The following is a 16414-nucleotide window of genomic DNA, read 5'->3' on the forward strand; positions in this document are numbered from 1 at the left end:
ATGAGAATAACCCGGTCATTACTGAAATTAAATGAGTAATTCCACCACTAAAAGCCTCTGTGCCCCAAATATGATTGAGACAACCAAGTGCAACCGTGTGACAACAAAAAAGGCATATGTATGTATATATTAACAACAATTATACTCAGACGATAATAACTTTACAACAAACCGCAGTTTTCTTCTTATGTATAAAACCTCAGGCTACATCGGACACTTACTGGGCATAACATTTTTTACCAGTGATGCCTGACAACAACAATATCCCTAAATGCTCCCTGACCCCGTGTCTGACCACGTGATCTGCTCTTAGCTCCACATATGGTTGTCTTCACATGTTGAAGGCTGTTTTCTGCAGCAGCTAGTTTTAAAGCGTAATATTATCTAGCGAGTACGGTAGACAACAGGTGGTGATCTGGGTCCCAAACAGCTGCTTAAAAGGATATGCCACAGAGATGATCGTGCATAATGCTATTTCCCACCGCAGGATGTTGTAGGACAAGTATCATTAGAATAGCATGATTACCCATAACAGGTACACAGCTTCACAAAGCTCTGACTAAATCAAAGTTGACATAAAAATGAAAAAAATCCCACTGAGCTGCATGTTTGTATTACTACACACCCATTTCTACAACGGCTGCAAGGCAATTATACAACAACCTTAAGAAATACATGTACTAATGTCAAATACTAATAATGAGTTCCAGGGTTTGTCTAAGGTAGGTGTGAAGTACCTTGGGACAAAGCCTTAATAATTGGCACCCAGATACACCGAACCTTTGTGGCTTTGGTAAGGAGAAGGAGGTAAGGACGTAGCGTGACATGTTTGAGGTAATTTGCTGATATTGCACATCACAACATGTCGTGCAACCCTATTACGTATATGAACATCTCGGATATTTAAGGACCTATTCCTACGCTGTGTATTATGATAACTGAAGTTAAGTACGGGCCGTCACCCCCCCCCGACATCATTGCCACCCAAACCTAAGTCTCCTCTTTCCCTTTGCTGCAACTACAGTCGTCCTTTTTTATCAACCTGAAGGGTAAACAGCAGGCAGCTATTTAAAGCTCCCCCACGACACACTAACATCATGGAAAGTCGGTCCAGGCACCTCGGATGTGGCCCGGCCAACATTCCTGGCCCTGTGGTCCTGTTAGCTGCTGCTTTGCTCTGCGGCTTCACACAAGTCGTGAAGCATTCCTGCAGTAGGTGGGTACTGAGCAAGGGCAGATGTAGCTGAGCTAGTTTATTAATGGTTTGACTCATCCAACTAATCATACTGTAGGGTCCCAAAACACATACTGCTGATTAATGTTATTCACCACATTAGAAATTCTAGGCATTTGAGCAACAGTCTGTAACAGACAGTGGCAGCTGTTGAGATCTACAGCGATAAATCCATCAATAGTTAACAGTCATTTCACAAACAAAATGGTAAAAACTCAAAAGGTTGCAGTTTCTTAACAGTGAATAACAGTAAACTCTTTGATCTTTGGATTTTTAAAAAGACTCTTACCTGCAGAACAAATTTCTGGTCAATGTGGCGCTTTGCAATGCTGGGCTGGAAGTCTGGATTCTCTAGAAAGCGTAGGAGAAACTCATAGACCAGCTGGAAGATGAAAGATTAACAGATTTAACAAATTAAAATACATTGCATTACAACACACAATGATGTATCTGATGACAGACCGGCTGAAGTTTCGGATCCTTACTTGAACGTGAGGCCAGGAAGCCTCTAGAGTGGGTTCATCTTCCTCTGGGTCAAAATCAGGGTTGTCACTTGGTGGAAGAGTCCGGAATATATTGGTGCAGATCTGGAGGGGAGGAGGAATGAAATCATTAACAAAGTGTCATTAATAAAAAACAGGGGGAAAAGGGAGACGCAGCAGGAAAACAGGATTATTTAGAGACAATAAACAAGTGAGCCTGTAACTCAAACACACAGACATGATGGGGAACATACACACATCTGATGGGCTTAACAGAGAAAACTTAATGAAATAACAATTTCTTATTTCTGTGACAGATTACCATGACTTCTGTATGCTCATGAAGAATATTGGTGAAAGAGTATTTGGTTTCCAGAGCTGTAGATGGTAAAGTATGTCGAGTGGCGTGAATGAGTAGGACAGTGTTCTTCGATCGTGACAAACCTCGCAATACATTTGGTTACAGTTAATTTGCTTACAACAACTCAAACAAGGTTACAGAGTTTGTAGCTGAAGCAAAGTACCAAATAGAAACCGTCTGTAATGCAACTTGAGCTGCATAGCTCGGTTGTTTTTTTGTCATAAGCAGCTGTAACAGTTTCCCAGAGATTTAATAAATGTGGGTGGGAAAGTAAAGATTTATTACAAGTGGTCAACGTGCATTTTGAAAAGGCGTGAAACTGCAATCAATCTCAAAACGGATCTCAGATCTGAATTCTCCAGAACCGGTGGTGCAACCCAAGAGGAATCAAATACAAAAACACACCAGCGTGAACATCAGGAACATCACCAAAACACACAGGGGATGGATAAAACCCATTACAGATTCTACATCTGCAGCAAACCCCCCCCCCCCCATTAAAATTCTGTACCAAAGACAACCATTGTAAACAGGTCACCGCCACCTCTATCTCACCTTGTTATTTTTAGCACGGGTAAGTTTGAGAGTGACACACAGAGCAGTGGGGAGCTGGAAGAGCTGGCATTATGTGGCTGGGTGCACACTCTCATGTCGAAGTGATTAAGACAACATCAAATTACATATCGGCTGCTGGAAAATCAAAATGACATGAATGGGAGAGTAAGGCAGCGAGAAATTGCAAGAAAGCCTGACAGTAGCTCAAAATCTGACAAAATGTCTAAACTAGTTAGCAGAAACGGCCTGGGTGGAAATAGTGAATACATCTGAGAATGAATGGATGACCTACTAAAAATGTACAGCTAATGTATGACAGAAGAGATCTGAAAGCAAACTGGAATATAAAAATTGTTTGCAAGGAGGTAGTGAAGAGCAGCAAGATATCAGACACGCTGCCGTTAACGCGGTAGCTACGGGCTACATTGTAATTAAAATGATCCCAAGAAACTAATTCTGACCGTCAGTACCCTAACCCCATTGGATGTTCATTGTGGTGGTTAGCTTATATGGGGTGAAATTTCATTCAGGATTGTCCACGTTCCTTAAATGTACAAACACTCAGTGGCCACTTCATGAGACACACCTGCCAAATTGTTGTATATGTTCTTTCAACTTTGATTAATTCATTTTAAAGTATCACATATAAGGACTTGTTTTGGCTACAGCTCTGACACAAACCAAAGTCACAATATTATTCCTGGAAGCATCCAGAGACATCACCCTGCTGGAAGTACGCACTGACACAGGGGTACACTTGGTCAGCATCAATGGTGCTGTGACATTCAGATGATCTGGTTTTCGACCTGATCCTGGCATTAGCTGAAAGGAATGGTACCCAGCATGGTCTCGTGCCGCTGTCGCCCTTGAATGAGCCGTTCATTCAGAGATGCCCTTCAGCTTGCCGATGTCGTACTGAGCTTATTTGCATGCTTGTGTCCTTCCTGTTATTTCAGAGAAGTCTGACTGTCTACGTGCAGCTGTTTCTGAGCTGATGAAAACACCATCTGGAAACAACAATTGTACAAACTCACTTACATCCAGCATCTTGTTCTTTAGCCGATAACCTGTTGACTGCTGCTTGCTTTATACAGAGTAACTCACTCTGTGGAGCTTCTAGGTCGCTTGCTGCAAATGGCATTTTTGACAACTCGGCAATAAAGTTGCACATATTCACGACACGCCCACAAATACATCTGAAAGTCATCACATTCAGTTTAGCCGACAGGCAGAGCACCACAGTACTTCGCTGCCATTAAAGCGGCCAATGTAGGTCAATTTCAGGAGGAAGCAGTAGTTCTTATTAGTATTATCTCCCAAATAAAAGTAAAACAATAACAGGAGTGACAGAATTAATTCAATTCTATAATATCCTACAAGGATTAGAAAACTGCGGGCGGTGAAGGGGGCTGGGTTCTGTCAGAGGTGTCAGAGATGCACACGGTCTGTACAAGACAATAGGTTACATGATTCACCACATGATTCACCGCACAAGCATCCGGCACGCTTATTTAATTCCCCAACTCATTTTACATTGTCGAAAAATAACTACAGTTGGCCAAACAAGAGAAAATATTGTGGGCGGATAGCAAACACGGGAAGTGTGACAGAGACAGAAAAAAAAACGTTATGCGTGTGAAAGTAATGTAGGAGGATCCAAAAAGGTCTGTTCCTAAGTGACAGTGTAATGAAACTAATGTACACATGTTGATGATAAGGGAGGCTGTGGCTCTGTATGGTGTCAAATTGAGGGTACCAATAGCAAACAACACCTAGCAATGCATGATACGAGAGAGAGAGAGAGAGAGAGAGCGAGGGGGTGAGGGAGAGAGAGCGAGAAAGGGGAAAAAGATAGCAAGGAGGATGAAAAAGGTGGGAATTAAAGCAAATAAAAGAGGAATTATAGCTCAAAGATGCTCGTTTCAACTAACCCTGATGGATTTTCACTCATCTCTGGCACAGAAGAGGAAGAAAACAAACTTGTCAGAGAGACGTGATTTTCTATTATATACTCGAAACACTAATTATAGAGTTGGCAAATAAGGCGAAACCTCCTTTCACGTAGATGAGAAACCTCGTTGTTTGTACTAACAACCTCAGTGATCAAAGCCTTCCTCACTGCAGCAGAATAATGGGCAGCACTTTAAACCCTCACCTCTTCATTATCATGCGATGCCAAGCATGGCGTATCCGGGAGAGCTATTATCAACCCAGCGTTCTGAGTGCAGCTGCTATTTGTCTAACCTCATTCAGAAGCCTGTCTGTAGTTGTAGTGTAGTCCGTTTCTCTTGTGCCCGACGTCCGTCCTGCCCCTCAATAGAATAAATGAGATTACCAAGAAGGACCACTAATACCTGTGTACCGGCCTGAGTCACGCATTTAAGCTACTACAGCCGTACAAACCTGCTAGCATGGTAACCCAAGAGGTCTCTGATGTGCAATGTGCAACCAAGCTACTACATGTTTAGTAGCTTATTATCCAGTGGACGATCCGTTGCTCACACACACACACACACACACTGTTCTGTCTGCATGTTTTTCGGCCAAAGCTTGGTTGAAAAAGTGCAAAAATGTTCTGGATCAAAGCTTTACTCAAATGAACACGCGCATTAAAACAAATCATGATTTTAAAATGAGCTACAGCAGATATTTCTTGCTTGTGGTTCGTGTGATTTATTACTATGATTGCATAAGGCTTTGCTGCTCGAGTATTACAGCTTTACTGACTCCTGACTAAGTGAAGGTAGAGATTATTTATTTTAACTCTGGCGTTATCAGCAGCCATAACTCTCTATTTGAAATACTAATGATGTCCTTGCTGTGTGTTTTTGGTTGCTTTAAGGGTGGGGCCAGCACAATAACAATGTGCAGAATGTTGCCAACACATAATGTATCTTAAAACACAGATGTTGCACCAGTTTAAACATTGACATTAAATGTACAATGACTGACACTTCTAGCTAACTTTATATTTACCCTTCAAATCCATGTTTTCATTGCCTTCCTGCTGCCAATGTTTGCCAAACTGTTGCAACAATAACCGAAGCGAGCGTACACGGCTCGTCTTTTTGCTCAAACTATCGTTTTTGAATTACAACTCAAACACTTTCATGACTGATCTTATTGGAAATGGCTCTTTATCAAAACTGAACTGAGATATCTGAACCACACAAGATACAAAATTAATCCAGAAAATGTCATTTAGAACATGACAGCTGCACAATAGTGCCGTTTGCTGATTGAGACAGCTGGTTGTTACTGGACTACATAAGAAATAATAGCATATAGAATGCGCTACTACTCTCCCTTCCCGGTCCAATTAAGGCCACACGTACTTAAATAAGATATTCAGGACCTTATTTTTGTGATGGCACAACAACCGGCACTGGTAATTTGGTGGAAACTGTGCCTTAGACTTAGAGAACAGAAGTCTATTTCTGGTGCAACGTCACTTCGCTGCCAGTCAGGTGATTTTATGAATATGAACAAACAAAATACTTGTGCAGAAATAATGCAATAATGATTCAAATGTAAATAAACCACTTCAATTAGTCACTCTCTAACAAGTAGATGCGTTCGGCTTTAGAAAATTCTGATTAACGTGGTTAAAGCAGGAACACTGCGGCCTGTATGCATCGGTTATTGTGCTTGAGCGAATAAATCTCCAAATCTTTAGGGAAAATGGTTAAAATATATATTTTCCTGTAGAACATACTTTCAACAACTACCAACTTTCTTCTTCTCGTCCACTTCATTTTGCAGCCAATTGCATATCAGCCACTTATAAAAAAATGTATTATGCCAACATGTAAAATACCTTAAAAGACAGAAGTGAGAGAGAAATCTGAATCCTGAATCAATAGTTGCAGGTATGACGTGGATTACTGCCTACAGTCCTTTGATAATCTGAAGACTCCTTCACTCAGCTGTGCTCATTAGTATCCATCATGATAATCTGCAGTGTGGAGTGAATCACTGCAGCACCGTCTACAGTACTGACTGCCGTTTTCTAAATGTTGCACATGAGTCACTATTGTACAGTAGGAGGAAACTGTGCTGCTCAGGGCACCTGCTCCATGAACACAAAGCTATACCATGTTGGCCAAAGATACTTTAAAAAGGGGGTTGGGTTGGTTTTCAAACAGAATATTGTGTAACAAGAGTCCTGCAACACGCAATAACGTAACATACTGAAGTGGCATTTTCCCATGCAACAGTTCCTACCTGTTTTCTTTATCAGCGATGCATGGCGAGTGCAAAACGTGTTTAAGAATACACCTGATTCATGGCGACGGCTCTGATCACAATCACAGCAGACAGCACGGTAATTATAATTACCACAGGTGTGCGTCACTTAAAATGCATTGTAACTATGCTGTCATGTAAATAATAATGACTGACAGACATGTGATATGACTTCTGGCTTTTAAATGTGTATTTAGATCTCATGGTTCAAATTGTGAGGATTAAAAAAAAGGTGTATTTTAAAAATGTTTCTTTCATAATGACGTCCTCAAAAAGTTGAAAAGAAATCTCTGCACAGCTGAAAGTGTGAGCTGTAATCAACTATAAAAGGTTGAAAAGAAATAAATATATCAGCGGTAAGACAGGAATTTATTTGACACAATTGTGTTGAGAGGAAAAACTCTCTCGACTTGAGGAAGTCACGTGACCTGCATTACCAAAATTGCCCCACAAGAAGGAGAACTGCTTCTTTGGGTTTGAAGTCAAAATAGCAAAAGAGAGTGAAATAGCTTTCAACAAAAAGAAGTGTTTGTTGTGAAATAGATACAGGAAGTCTCGACTTTAGCTCACTGTATGTTATTTAGGTTATAAATGAGAATAGAAGTTGGCCTTAATCTTAAACCAGTGGATAAATATCACACAGTGAATACGATCGGTAGTGAGCTGAAGACACTTACAGCAGTAAACATCTGCCAAACATAATTAGGGTTAGCAGTATTTTTACTTGAACTGTGGCTATGTGGGTGTCATCATATAAGCTTTGCAACAGCAGCTACTGCTAGTATCAGGCAATGTTGAAATAAAGTGAAAAATTTGGCCCTGGAGAGGAACCAGTATGTAAGGGGTTTGGCGTAAAGATATTCCTCTCATGATGCTGCTGGCGTGACACACCCTGTCTAGACACACGATCGGCCTCCATTTTTTAATCCTGCTCAAGTGCACAGGATGTTGCACAGTGACACAGAGAGGAGACCTCGTAAAAGCACATAACTTAGCACATAACTTAACATATGTAGTTATTAACTGCTGCTATTTTTCCTGTTCTATAAAAAAAGGCCACAGGGATTTAGAGAAGCCCCAAAGAACTTAAAGCCCCGTCTACGTGTATCCTCACCATATTAGTGATCTCTGGGTACGTAGATTCCACCAGCACCCCTCTGTTGGTGGAAACGTAGTCCACGAGCTCGTTCAGTGTGGCCCTCTTGATCTCCTTGCTCTTCAGGTCCGTCACAGAGTCCAGGAAGTCGAAGAGCATGCAGCACTGCTGGAGTTTCTGGGTGAACAGCTCCTGCTGCTCTGTGGAGGGGGCATCTGGAATAACAAAAAATAAGCGTAAGGTAAGGCTCAGGAAACCGATGAGACAAGAGGGGATGACATCTGCAGTCCTCCCCCAGGTGGGGTGGTTTGTAAAACAGTAGGAAATGTAGTGCAATATATTACAGCATGGGTTAAGATTCATTTTTTAACATCTCTAATTCAAATCGTCAATGAACGGGTTTAAAGACAGATTGACACACAAAAAGGTCCTGTAAATGTCCTCAATGCTGGTTAACTGCACTCTGTTACATATCTAGCTACACTGCTGGACAAACAGACAATACACTGATGTATTTTGTCACACAGAGGCAGCCCAGTCATACTCGGCTTTGATCGTAAAGCCTTTTATGGATTAGACGGTGAGTGCGTTCAGGGTTATTAGAGCTGTCAAACTTGACCCCAGCTAAGCTATAAACAGCATTTGGCAGCCGTGCAGAAATGCAGTGACACACTGTACAGTGATGTTCTGTATCTACACAGCAGCAGCTCATCGCTGCAGACACACGACTCTTCTTGTAATGAATCCAACACTTCTCGTCTGATTGACAACCTCAAGAACCAGAGACCACAGAGGTTCAAAGGTTCCGCAAATAAAGATGCCATCCGTGACACTTGTTGACATTGGGGTGTAAATTAATGTCTTCATTAAACTGAATGTCTAAATTGCACCTTTTTCTGTTAAACTGTTAATACGTTTGGATCGTGTATTAATTACTCGTTAGTTATGCGTCCCATCTCTACCAGAACTTGAGTCGCATGCATGTGATGGTTGAATGACAGAAAATAAAACTTCTCACATCAAACTTGGTATGTAAAGACACAAGTCAGCACAATTGTGAATTAATTGTTTATTTCCTGACGAATGAATTGGCGATTTCTTTAAACGTTAGAGTAATTATTTTAAGCAAAAATGAGTGGATTTGCTGCTTTTTGTTGTAGTTTATGAGAGAGAATTTAATAAGTTTCTTTTGGCTCTTGTGATGGCCCCTTTTCTCTATTTTCTGACATTGTATAGACAAAACAATTCAGCATTCAGAAATCATGAAACAAATAGTTGGGGTCGGGGTGAGAAGTGTAATGTTGCAGAGTTTCTTATTGAGCCATATTATGCAACTGAAAAGGCATCATCCATAAAACTGTGTGGCATGGGACAACGCACAGTGAGGCACAGCCAAAACATTCACACCTAGTGAGAACATGTTCCAGTGGTGTTGACAGCCGGCGAAGTACTTACGCAACTGAACTCCACACAGGCTCTACAGACCCCTGGCTGCTCGGAGTGAACTCAATATCTTAGTGTAACTACACCGAGCTGACTTGTTAACGCACTACTTAATGCCAAATTTCCAAAGTATCGAATCTCAAAGGATTCCACATTCAAAAGGGCAGACTGAATACCGAACTGGAACCAGAAAGGAAAGAGGTCTATGATGCCCCTGCGGCCCGATTGTGCCGTTATTAACATGACACATGGGTGGCTCACATTTCTTTTCCACTTGTGTAATGCTGGGTGTCAACACTTTGGGCAGGCGTGCTGGATTCAAATCTTTAGTCGCAGTGAATAGCAGATATTCAAGCCTTTAATGCTGCATTTACCCCGTATGGTACGGCTCTACTCAACTCTTTTTCCATTAGCAAAAGTTTTGGATAGTACCTGCTACTTTATTTGGTACCACCTTGATCGAGGTTCCAACCGAGCTGATTCGAAGCTGGAGTTAAACACTGCAAACCACTGATTGGTCAGAGAGAATCATCACTAGCGTGACACAGGACATCCTGCACAAACCCACCATTTTGAACGGCCGGAGTTCTTAAAATGTTCTTAAAGTTTTGCATTTTATTAACTCTACCCAGCTTTTAAAAGTGGCATAAGACAAATATAGCACTATGACTTCATCTTAAAAGGAATACTTCTACATTTTGGGAAATGTGGATATTTGCTGAGAGCTGGATAAGTACGCTTTGGAAACACAGTTTCCTGAAACGTTCATGCCAATATAACCCCTTTGAATCGAAAGCCAGTCTCGTGTCTGTACAATAAATATGAAGTTAGACAGGAGAAGGTTCTCTGCGCTTAGCATTAAGAACGGAAGCAGAGGGAAACAGTTAGCCTTGCTCCGTCCAATCAAAATCTGCCTATATGGAAACAATGCAAATATGGATTTTTACATATTCATTCTGTGTTTTCTCTGAGCTTCCTGGGCAACTAAATCATTTTATTTCTTTTCGGGGAATTGTTTTCATTGCCCTGAGGGGAGAGAAAGCTGGGCCTGTTAGATACAGTCTGACATGTACATGCTTTTCCCAATGTGAAGCTATTTTTGCCTTTCAGATACAGACGCATTCGTGCACAAATTCCTCAGGGTGCTTGGCAAGGAAGGAAAATATTTCCATTAGAACTGTGAAGCTATGTAGGAAAACAAAGAAGACACTTGAAACATCAGATAGAAATTCTAAATTATTCGAGCTGCTTAAAACCTACATGGATTTTGTTTCAGAGCGATAAACGACCATGTTAATCTGAATGGTAAAATAAGAGTCCTTAACTCCCACATGAAATGTTTTATCTTGGTATCACAATGTGGCTGACATTCAACAGAAGTAATCTCCCTGTTCTGCACATTCTGACTGCAGTATCTTACACAAAAGCTTCAGGAATACCTTAAAAAGAATTATGTTGATGCAATAACATGCAATTTCACAACCGCACATGGACAAGAGTAAGAAAGTGGCAGGGTTAAAAGGAGAGACAGTTACAGCACAGTGTGTATAATCACACAATTAACACAAAGGCTCTTAATTGTCTTTCTGTTGATCGCTGCAGGATATGGTGTCTTATAGATGAACTACTGTATACTTTGAGTATAAATGCTTCTACTGAGAGGGGCTCTGTAACTAGAGGAGCCCTGAATTACAGATTGTACCATCATTACTGACATTGATGCAATGACCTCAAACGACAGATGCAAGAAGCTTACTTTCGCCCAAACTGAAGCCGTTACAAGACAAATGAAATAAAAACAAAATGTACAGGGAACTTAAATGGTTTCCGCACAGTTTTGTGAGCAGTCATCACCCACAGGCTCTAACCATGTTACGGTTGGTGGAATAAGAGCTGAGAAGTATCACACACACAACATCTACAGTGTCTTAAAATAGGCTGCAGCTTTTTCTGTTATTGTGTGAAAAAACCTTGATACAAAAAAAAAAAAAAAAAAAAAAAAAAAAAAGAGCATGCCGCTCATCAGCTCTGTATTTAGCAACAGCAGACTCTGGATGTTGCCGACCACCGTCATGCAGAAACCACATGTTGCACAAGCTATTTAGTCCTGATATTACTTTCTGGGTCTTATTTCATGTTGGTCATATTTTTCAGCCTAAGTGTTAATGGGTGAATACCACAATGGCGTCTCACTATGAGACAAAGACTATGTTGGGGTTTGTTAAGTATCATACTTGCAGAACAAAGCATGTTTGGCAGGCAATGTTGTTATTTCCAATTTCTATAATTGCATAACCAGAAGATTTGCTGAAATTAAGTCTTGTTGTTTATGTGCTGAAATTAAACTCTACCCTGAATATGAATGAACAAATCTGTTGCAAAAGAGATTACACTTTAAACTAATTTGCAGTATTGGTTGTGCTTAGAACTGCAAATCCATTGTGCTGTACTATTTCACAAAATGTAAAAGTTCAATACAGTATATCGTACGTTTCCGCTGACTTATAAAACAAATATATAGTTTTTCCTGAAAGGGTGGCTTCTCATAAACAGAAAGATGAGATTTTTTGAGAAAAACAGGAAGTAGGATCTCGTCTCTACAACCACAGCACTGCAAGAAAACAAGCCGTGAATCTTTGCATTTACATAACAGATGCACATGCTACCATACAGAGCACAAGGAGGTTACTGGATCGGTTGATGGGGCCAAAATGGGCTTCACAGTCACCAGATCTCAACCCAACTGAACACCTACACAAGATTTTGAGCCAACATGTCAGACAGCGCTCGCTACCATCGTCATGAAAACACCAACTGAGGGAAAGTGTTCATCCCTGCAGTCCTGAGGTGTCTATGAAAGAGCATTGAGGCCGCTCTGTGGAATTTAATGTTTTCAGTCGTGCGTCAATGTGTTGCCGTGACATAAAGAAGCAAAGTGAAAAGTAACTTTAGTGTTTTTCCAGAAAGTTTCTAAAAATGTCCAGAGATAAGATATTGTGACAATGTACCATTGTGCTTGAGGCCCATGGCTGCATGCACATACACAACAGCAAACATTTGTCTAACTTCGTGTCAAGCTCAGACTAATATGAATCCAAAACCTTTCCTATAGTGATCATAAGCCAAACTCTGAACTGAATAGGTAGAAAGTATAAAAATCTACTGTAGATGCAAGCTGTCTGCAACATAAATAACATTACTATTCAATTTATTCGCAAATGTAATGTTCATAGCAGCATAACGTTAAAACAATATCTGCATCATCATTGTTGACATATGTGTTGCATGTAAATAGAATGCACCGCTGTACATGAGCGATGTCGTCTGAAGATAACTGTAGTTACGCAACCATTGACTGATGTTTTTTTGTGTGCTGTGGATGAATAGTGTTACGCTGCTTTCTGCTGCATCAGAGGGCAACAGCCATTAAAAAACAGAAAAGCATCTCACATGGTGCATTTGTAGCAATCTTGCAGATTTGTCTCACTACAAACAGGAATACATGCCTTTCTTTGCAGTATAAGTATAAAGTTTAAATATGAATTCAAAATAATAAACTGTTGTATATGTAAAAGTGTGATCTCTATTTGGGGGTCCTGACCTATTTACAGTTAAATATACAACAAACATTACTATATCAGAAATCCTAAGCTCACCTCGTCAAAACTGTTTCACAATGATACCTGCCCTTTTGGTGCCCATCAGCATTTCATAGAACTACAGCCAAGCGGAACGAGAACAAAACAAACTGAAGGAAGGTATGCAGGTCAGGTGACCTCTGCACAGTGATAGATTAGTACTGCACAGTCTGTGTCACTTGGAGCTCTACAATTAAGACTTTAGTTAGATTTCTCTCCATTTTACTGTATTTAATAAAGTACAGAGTTGACTTTCATAGACCTACATCTGATGAAGCAACGTGCAAAACACGTAGTTCGCTCTTCCTTGTTTTTAAATGTAATTTGTTATTAAAATAGTGTTTATACAAGTATCCTTGTGTGCTCTGGAATTTTGAGTTATTTGCACTACATAGATACAATATCATGATTAACAAACGCTCGTGTATTGAGAAGGCTGTACACACCTCGGCTCATATGAAAAATGTTTTCTTCAATTATGGCCCGTTTTAAAAAAGTGCAATATAGATTTTTTTCCCATGGCCACAAGAATCCCAAACACCTTTATCCAGTTAATGTCAAGATACAAGCTGGGGTTTAGGTTATGGTCTGCCAATCTAGCAAAAGAGACATTTTTACTGTATGCAGCCTTAGAGCCTCGTCTGCCTGGGAGGCACAAGCCAGAGAAATTCAAATGTCCCATGACTCTGCATTTTCTGAATGTGTGGTGCTAACAATATTTTCATCTCATGCATATTTAATATATATTAGGGTGTTTTACTTTGACTTGAGAATGCTTTAAAACCCCTCCTGCCTTGATAATAGTTGTTAGTGGAAAGGCTTTAGCCACAAAACATTACATGTGAAAAAACGGAATAAAGAAGAAGGGTTTCATGTTTGGCCGTAACTTCCGGAGCTAACAACTCGCAGTTGGAGATGACAGTAAAAGCCCTTGAGTGCTACATCTGCAGGTGCTCTTGTTAATGCTCCAGCAGTAATGTCTGCACTGGTTGGGATTGCATTCCTGTCTATTTGTCTTTTTAAAAAGGAGCGACGTAAGAAAACAAATAAATGAAGACTTCTTGGCATCATAATACTGAAAACATCCAAGAACAAGTGAATGGCTTCAACAGGTACGGAATATGACTGGTGAATTGGAAAACACAGGAGTGACCGTAGGCCAAATGTGACTGTTAATGCATGAGATGCCACGTAGGTCATACTGCAGCTGCTGAACTGGTTTGGTAAGATGGTACCCACATGCACAATTTCATTCAGACTTGTCTAAACATTTGTTTGCAGTGCACATTAAAATAATGCTGGCACAACAGCAACCAGAAAGCAGCATAATCTCTGCAGGCCAAATGCAAGGAATCAAAATGAGGATCGCTGCTGAGAAAGCACTTAAACAGAATAACTTAAAATGCAAAATACATTTTACTATATTTAATGGAATGATACAATTTCAATTGGTATGATGTCACCATTTATATTCCTTTACAATTGTTATAGCTTCATATAAAATGTCTAATTGGGTCTTTATTTACCGCTATACTATTGTTCTCCAAGATACAGAACTTTATTTCAAGTTAATTTTATCTACATAAATAAAACTTGACTTGAACTAAAGTACTATATCTGCCAGGTGTGACCAAGTCGTTGTTTTGAAAGACACAAGCCTCTTTCAAGTCCAGTCCCAAACCAAAACAGTCCCGAGTGAAGACTGAAACGTCCCAAGTCACCTTAAGTTTTATGTCCTAAACAAGTAATCATGCGCTCTACACCAAATGAAAGGCCATTTTTGACCAGCATGAAAAGTAATGAAATAATAGAAAATATTTAGATAATGTCAATGCAAGGCCGTGAAGGATGTGAAAGAAGCCACAAAAAAAAGGTGTGAATTATTGTACCATTGTGTGTTCATTCATTTTAACCCATTACTCTCGACTACAGTACTTTAGCACCACTGCAAGACCAAGCTCCGAGCCAACTTGCCTTTTCGCTTTAGGCAAAATACGTGAGGACATCACTTTTGGCTTGCTTGCCCACCCTCGTGCAGGGGATACTGCGGTGAGTACAAACCAGGCTTCACATGATAAGTAGACTTACTTACTGAAATGGGCTTAACAGTTGCATGAATGGTAAACTGCAAAACGGTAAACACGGTACAAAACATAAGAAAAGCAGCAGGGCAGCAAACTGATGCCGTTGTCAGCTCGCAGAATGATAATAAGGAACAGCTGTGGCTAATAGGTTTGTTTACCCAACTTGTAGCTTCAGTAGCTAACTAGACATCATTCAGAGGGTGTTTCAAGATCATGTCTACAAGACAGAGTGATAAGTGAATGGTACGATGTTGGTATCATGCTAGTCAGAGGGCATACAATGTTCTTTATTCCTATTTTCAGTTGTTTCTTATTGATTTATATTTTATTAGGCGTTGCCTTCATGTGCATACCAGTGAAAACAAGTGGGCGACTTAAGCTAGTTTCTAATTACAGTACAAGTCCATTCAACACCAAAAACTGTTTCCAATCCTAATTTTAAAATCAACAATAAAACCTCAAGTACAAAAGCAGAAAGCCAGAACTATTTTCTCTGTCCTAGGATGATCAAAAAATGAAATGGAAACAAATCCTTTTGAAAGAAATCAATCTCTTTTGAGCTTTAGTTCTATTTTGGACTTTTTACTGTTGTGGTATAAGCAGAAAATCAGCCTATCACAGAGAAACTACTAGTGCAGTTTTACTCATTACCTCTATGGGTTACCCTGACACTCGAGCATGTGTTACAGTCACTTAGAAAGATGCGCGTCAGACGACCTGGCCAAGGGAGGTCAAGACTGTGCATGGAAAAAAAAAGGTGTACAGGACTGGCAGGCCGGATGCCCAGCACATTCCTATTTCTGCCACGGATAGTAGATTTCAACACGTCAAGGTCTGCTTTCACGTCACTGGCTCTTCAATCCCAAATGGTCAGCAGTTACTTTTATATTTAAGTGAGCAGAGGGTGAAGTTCAAGACATCACTCATGAGGAGCTATTGTATGAAGCAAGAACTTAACTGAAAATGGGGAAAGGTCACAGAAGTTTGTTGTAGTCTGTTCATGAAGAGTAAAGTGTTCTCTCTCACTCTCACACCAGTGACAATATGCAATTACAACTATCCAATGGCAATAACCGTTTTGTGTTTGGGACGGTCCTAGTCTCCACCTTTAGTTGCACTCGCAAAATCAATCTGCGCACCACTGGCACTATCATCAAACTCGCACCACTGTCTTGGTGTGGACAATGGCATTGTTTGTTGGGCCAACCCTAATTGCAAGACGTTGTGCCAAGTGCAGCATCAATTCAACTTACTGCATGTTAACAGGTGAGCATAC

General features: G+C 40.3%; 1 protein-coding gene across 3 annotated transcripts in view; it reads right to left on the reverse strand.

Moving 5' to 3' along the window:
- ppp2r5a (protein phosphatase 2, regulatory subunit B', alpha isoform) overlaps positions 1–16414 on the reverse strand; it is a 33370-nt gene that overhangs the window by 8847 nt on the left and 8109 nt on the right. For all 3 annotated transcript variants that reach the window (XM_029462876.1, XM_029462877.1, XM_029462875.1), the window contains 3 exons: positions 7992–8188; positions 1720–1821; positions 1524–1616 (listed from right to left, as the gene is read on the reverse strand). In XM_029462876.1, the coding sequence (XP_029318736.1) occupies positions 1524–1616; positions 1720–1821; positions 7992–8188 (392 nt within the window). The remainder of the gene's footprint in view (positions 1–1523; positions 1617–1719; positions 1822–7991; positions 8189–16414) is intronic.

Source organism: Cottoperca gobio, chromosome 24 (genome assembly GCF_900634415.1).
Source record: "Cottoperca gobio chromosome 24, fCotGob3.1, whole genome shotgun sequence".
Taxonomy (NCBI): Eukaryota; Metazoa; Chordata; class Actinopteri; order Perciformes; family Bovichtidae; genus Cottoperca; species Cottoperca gobio.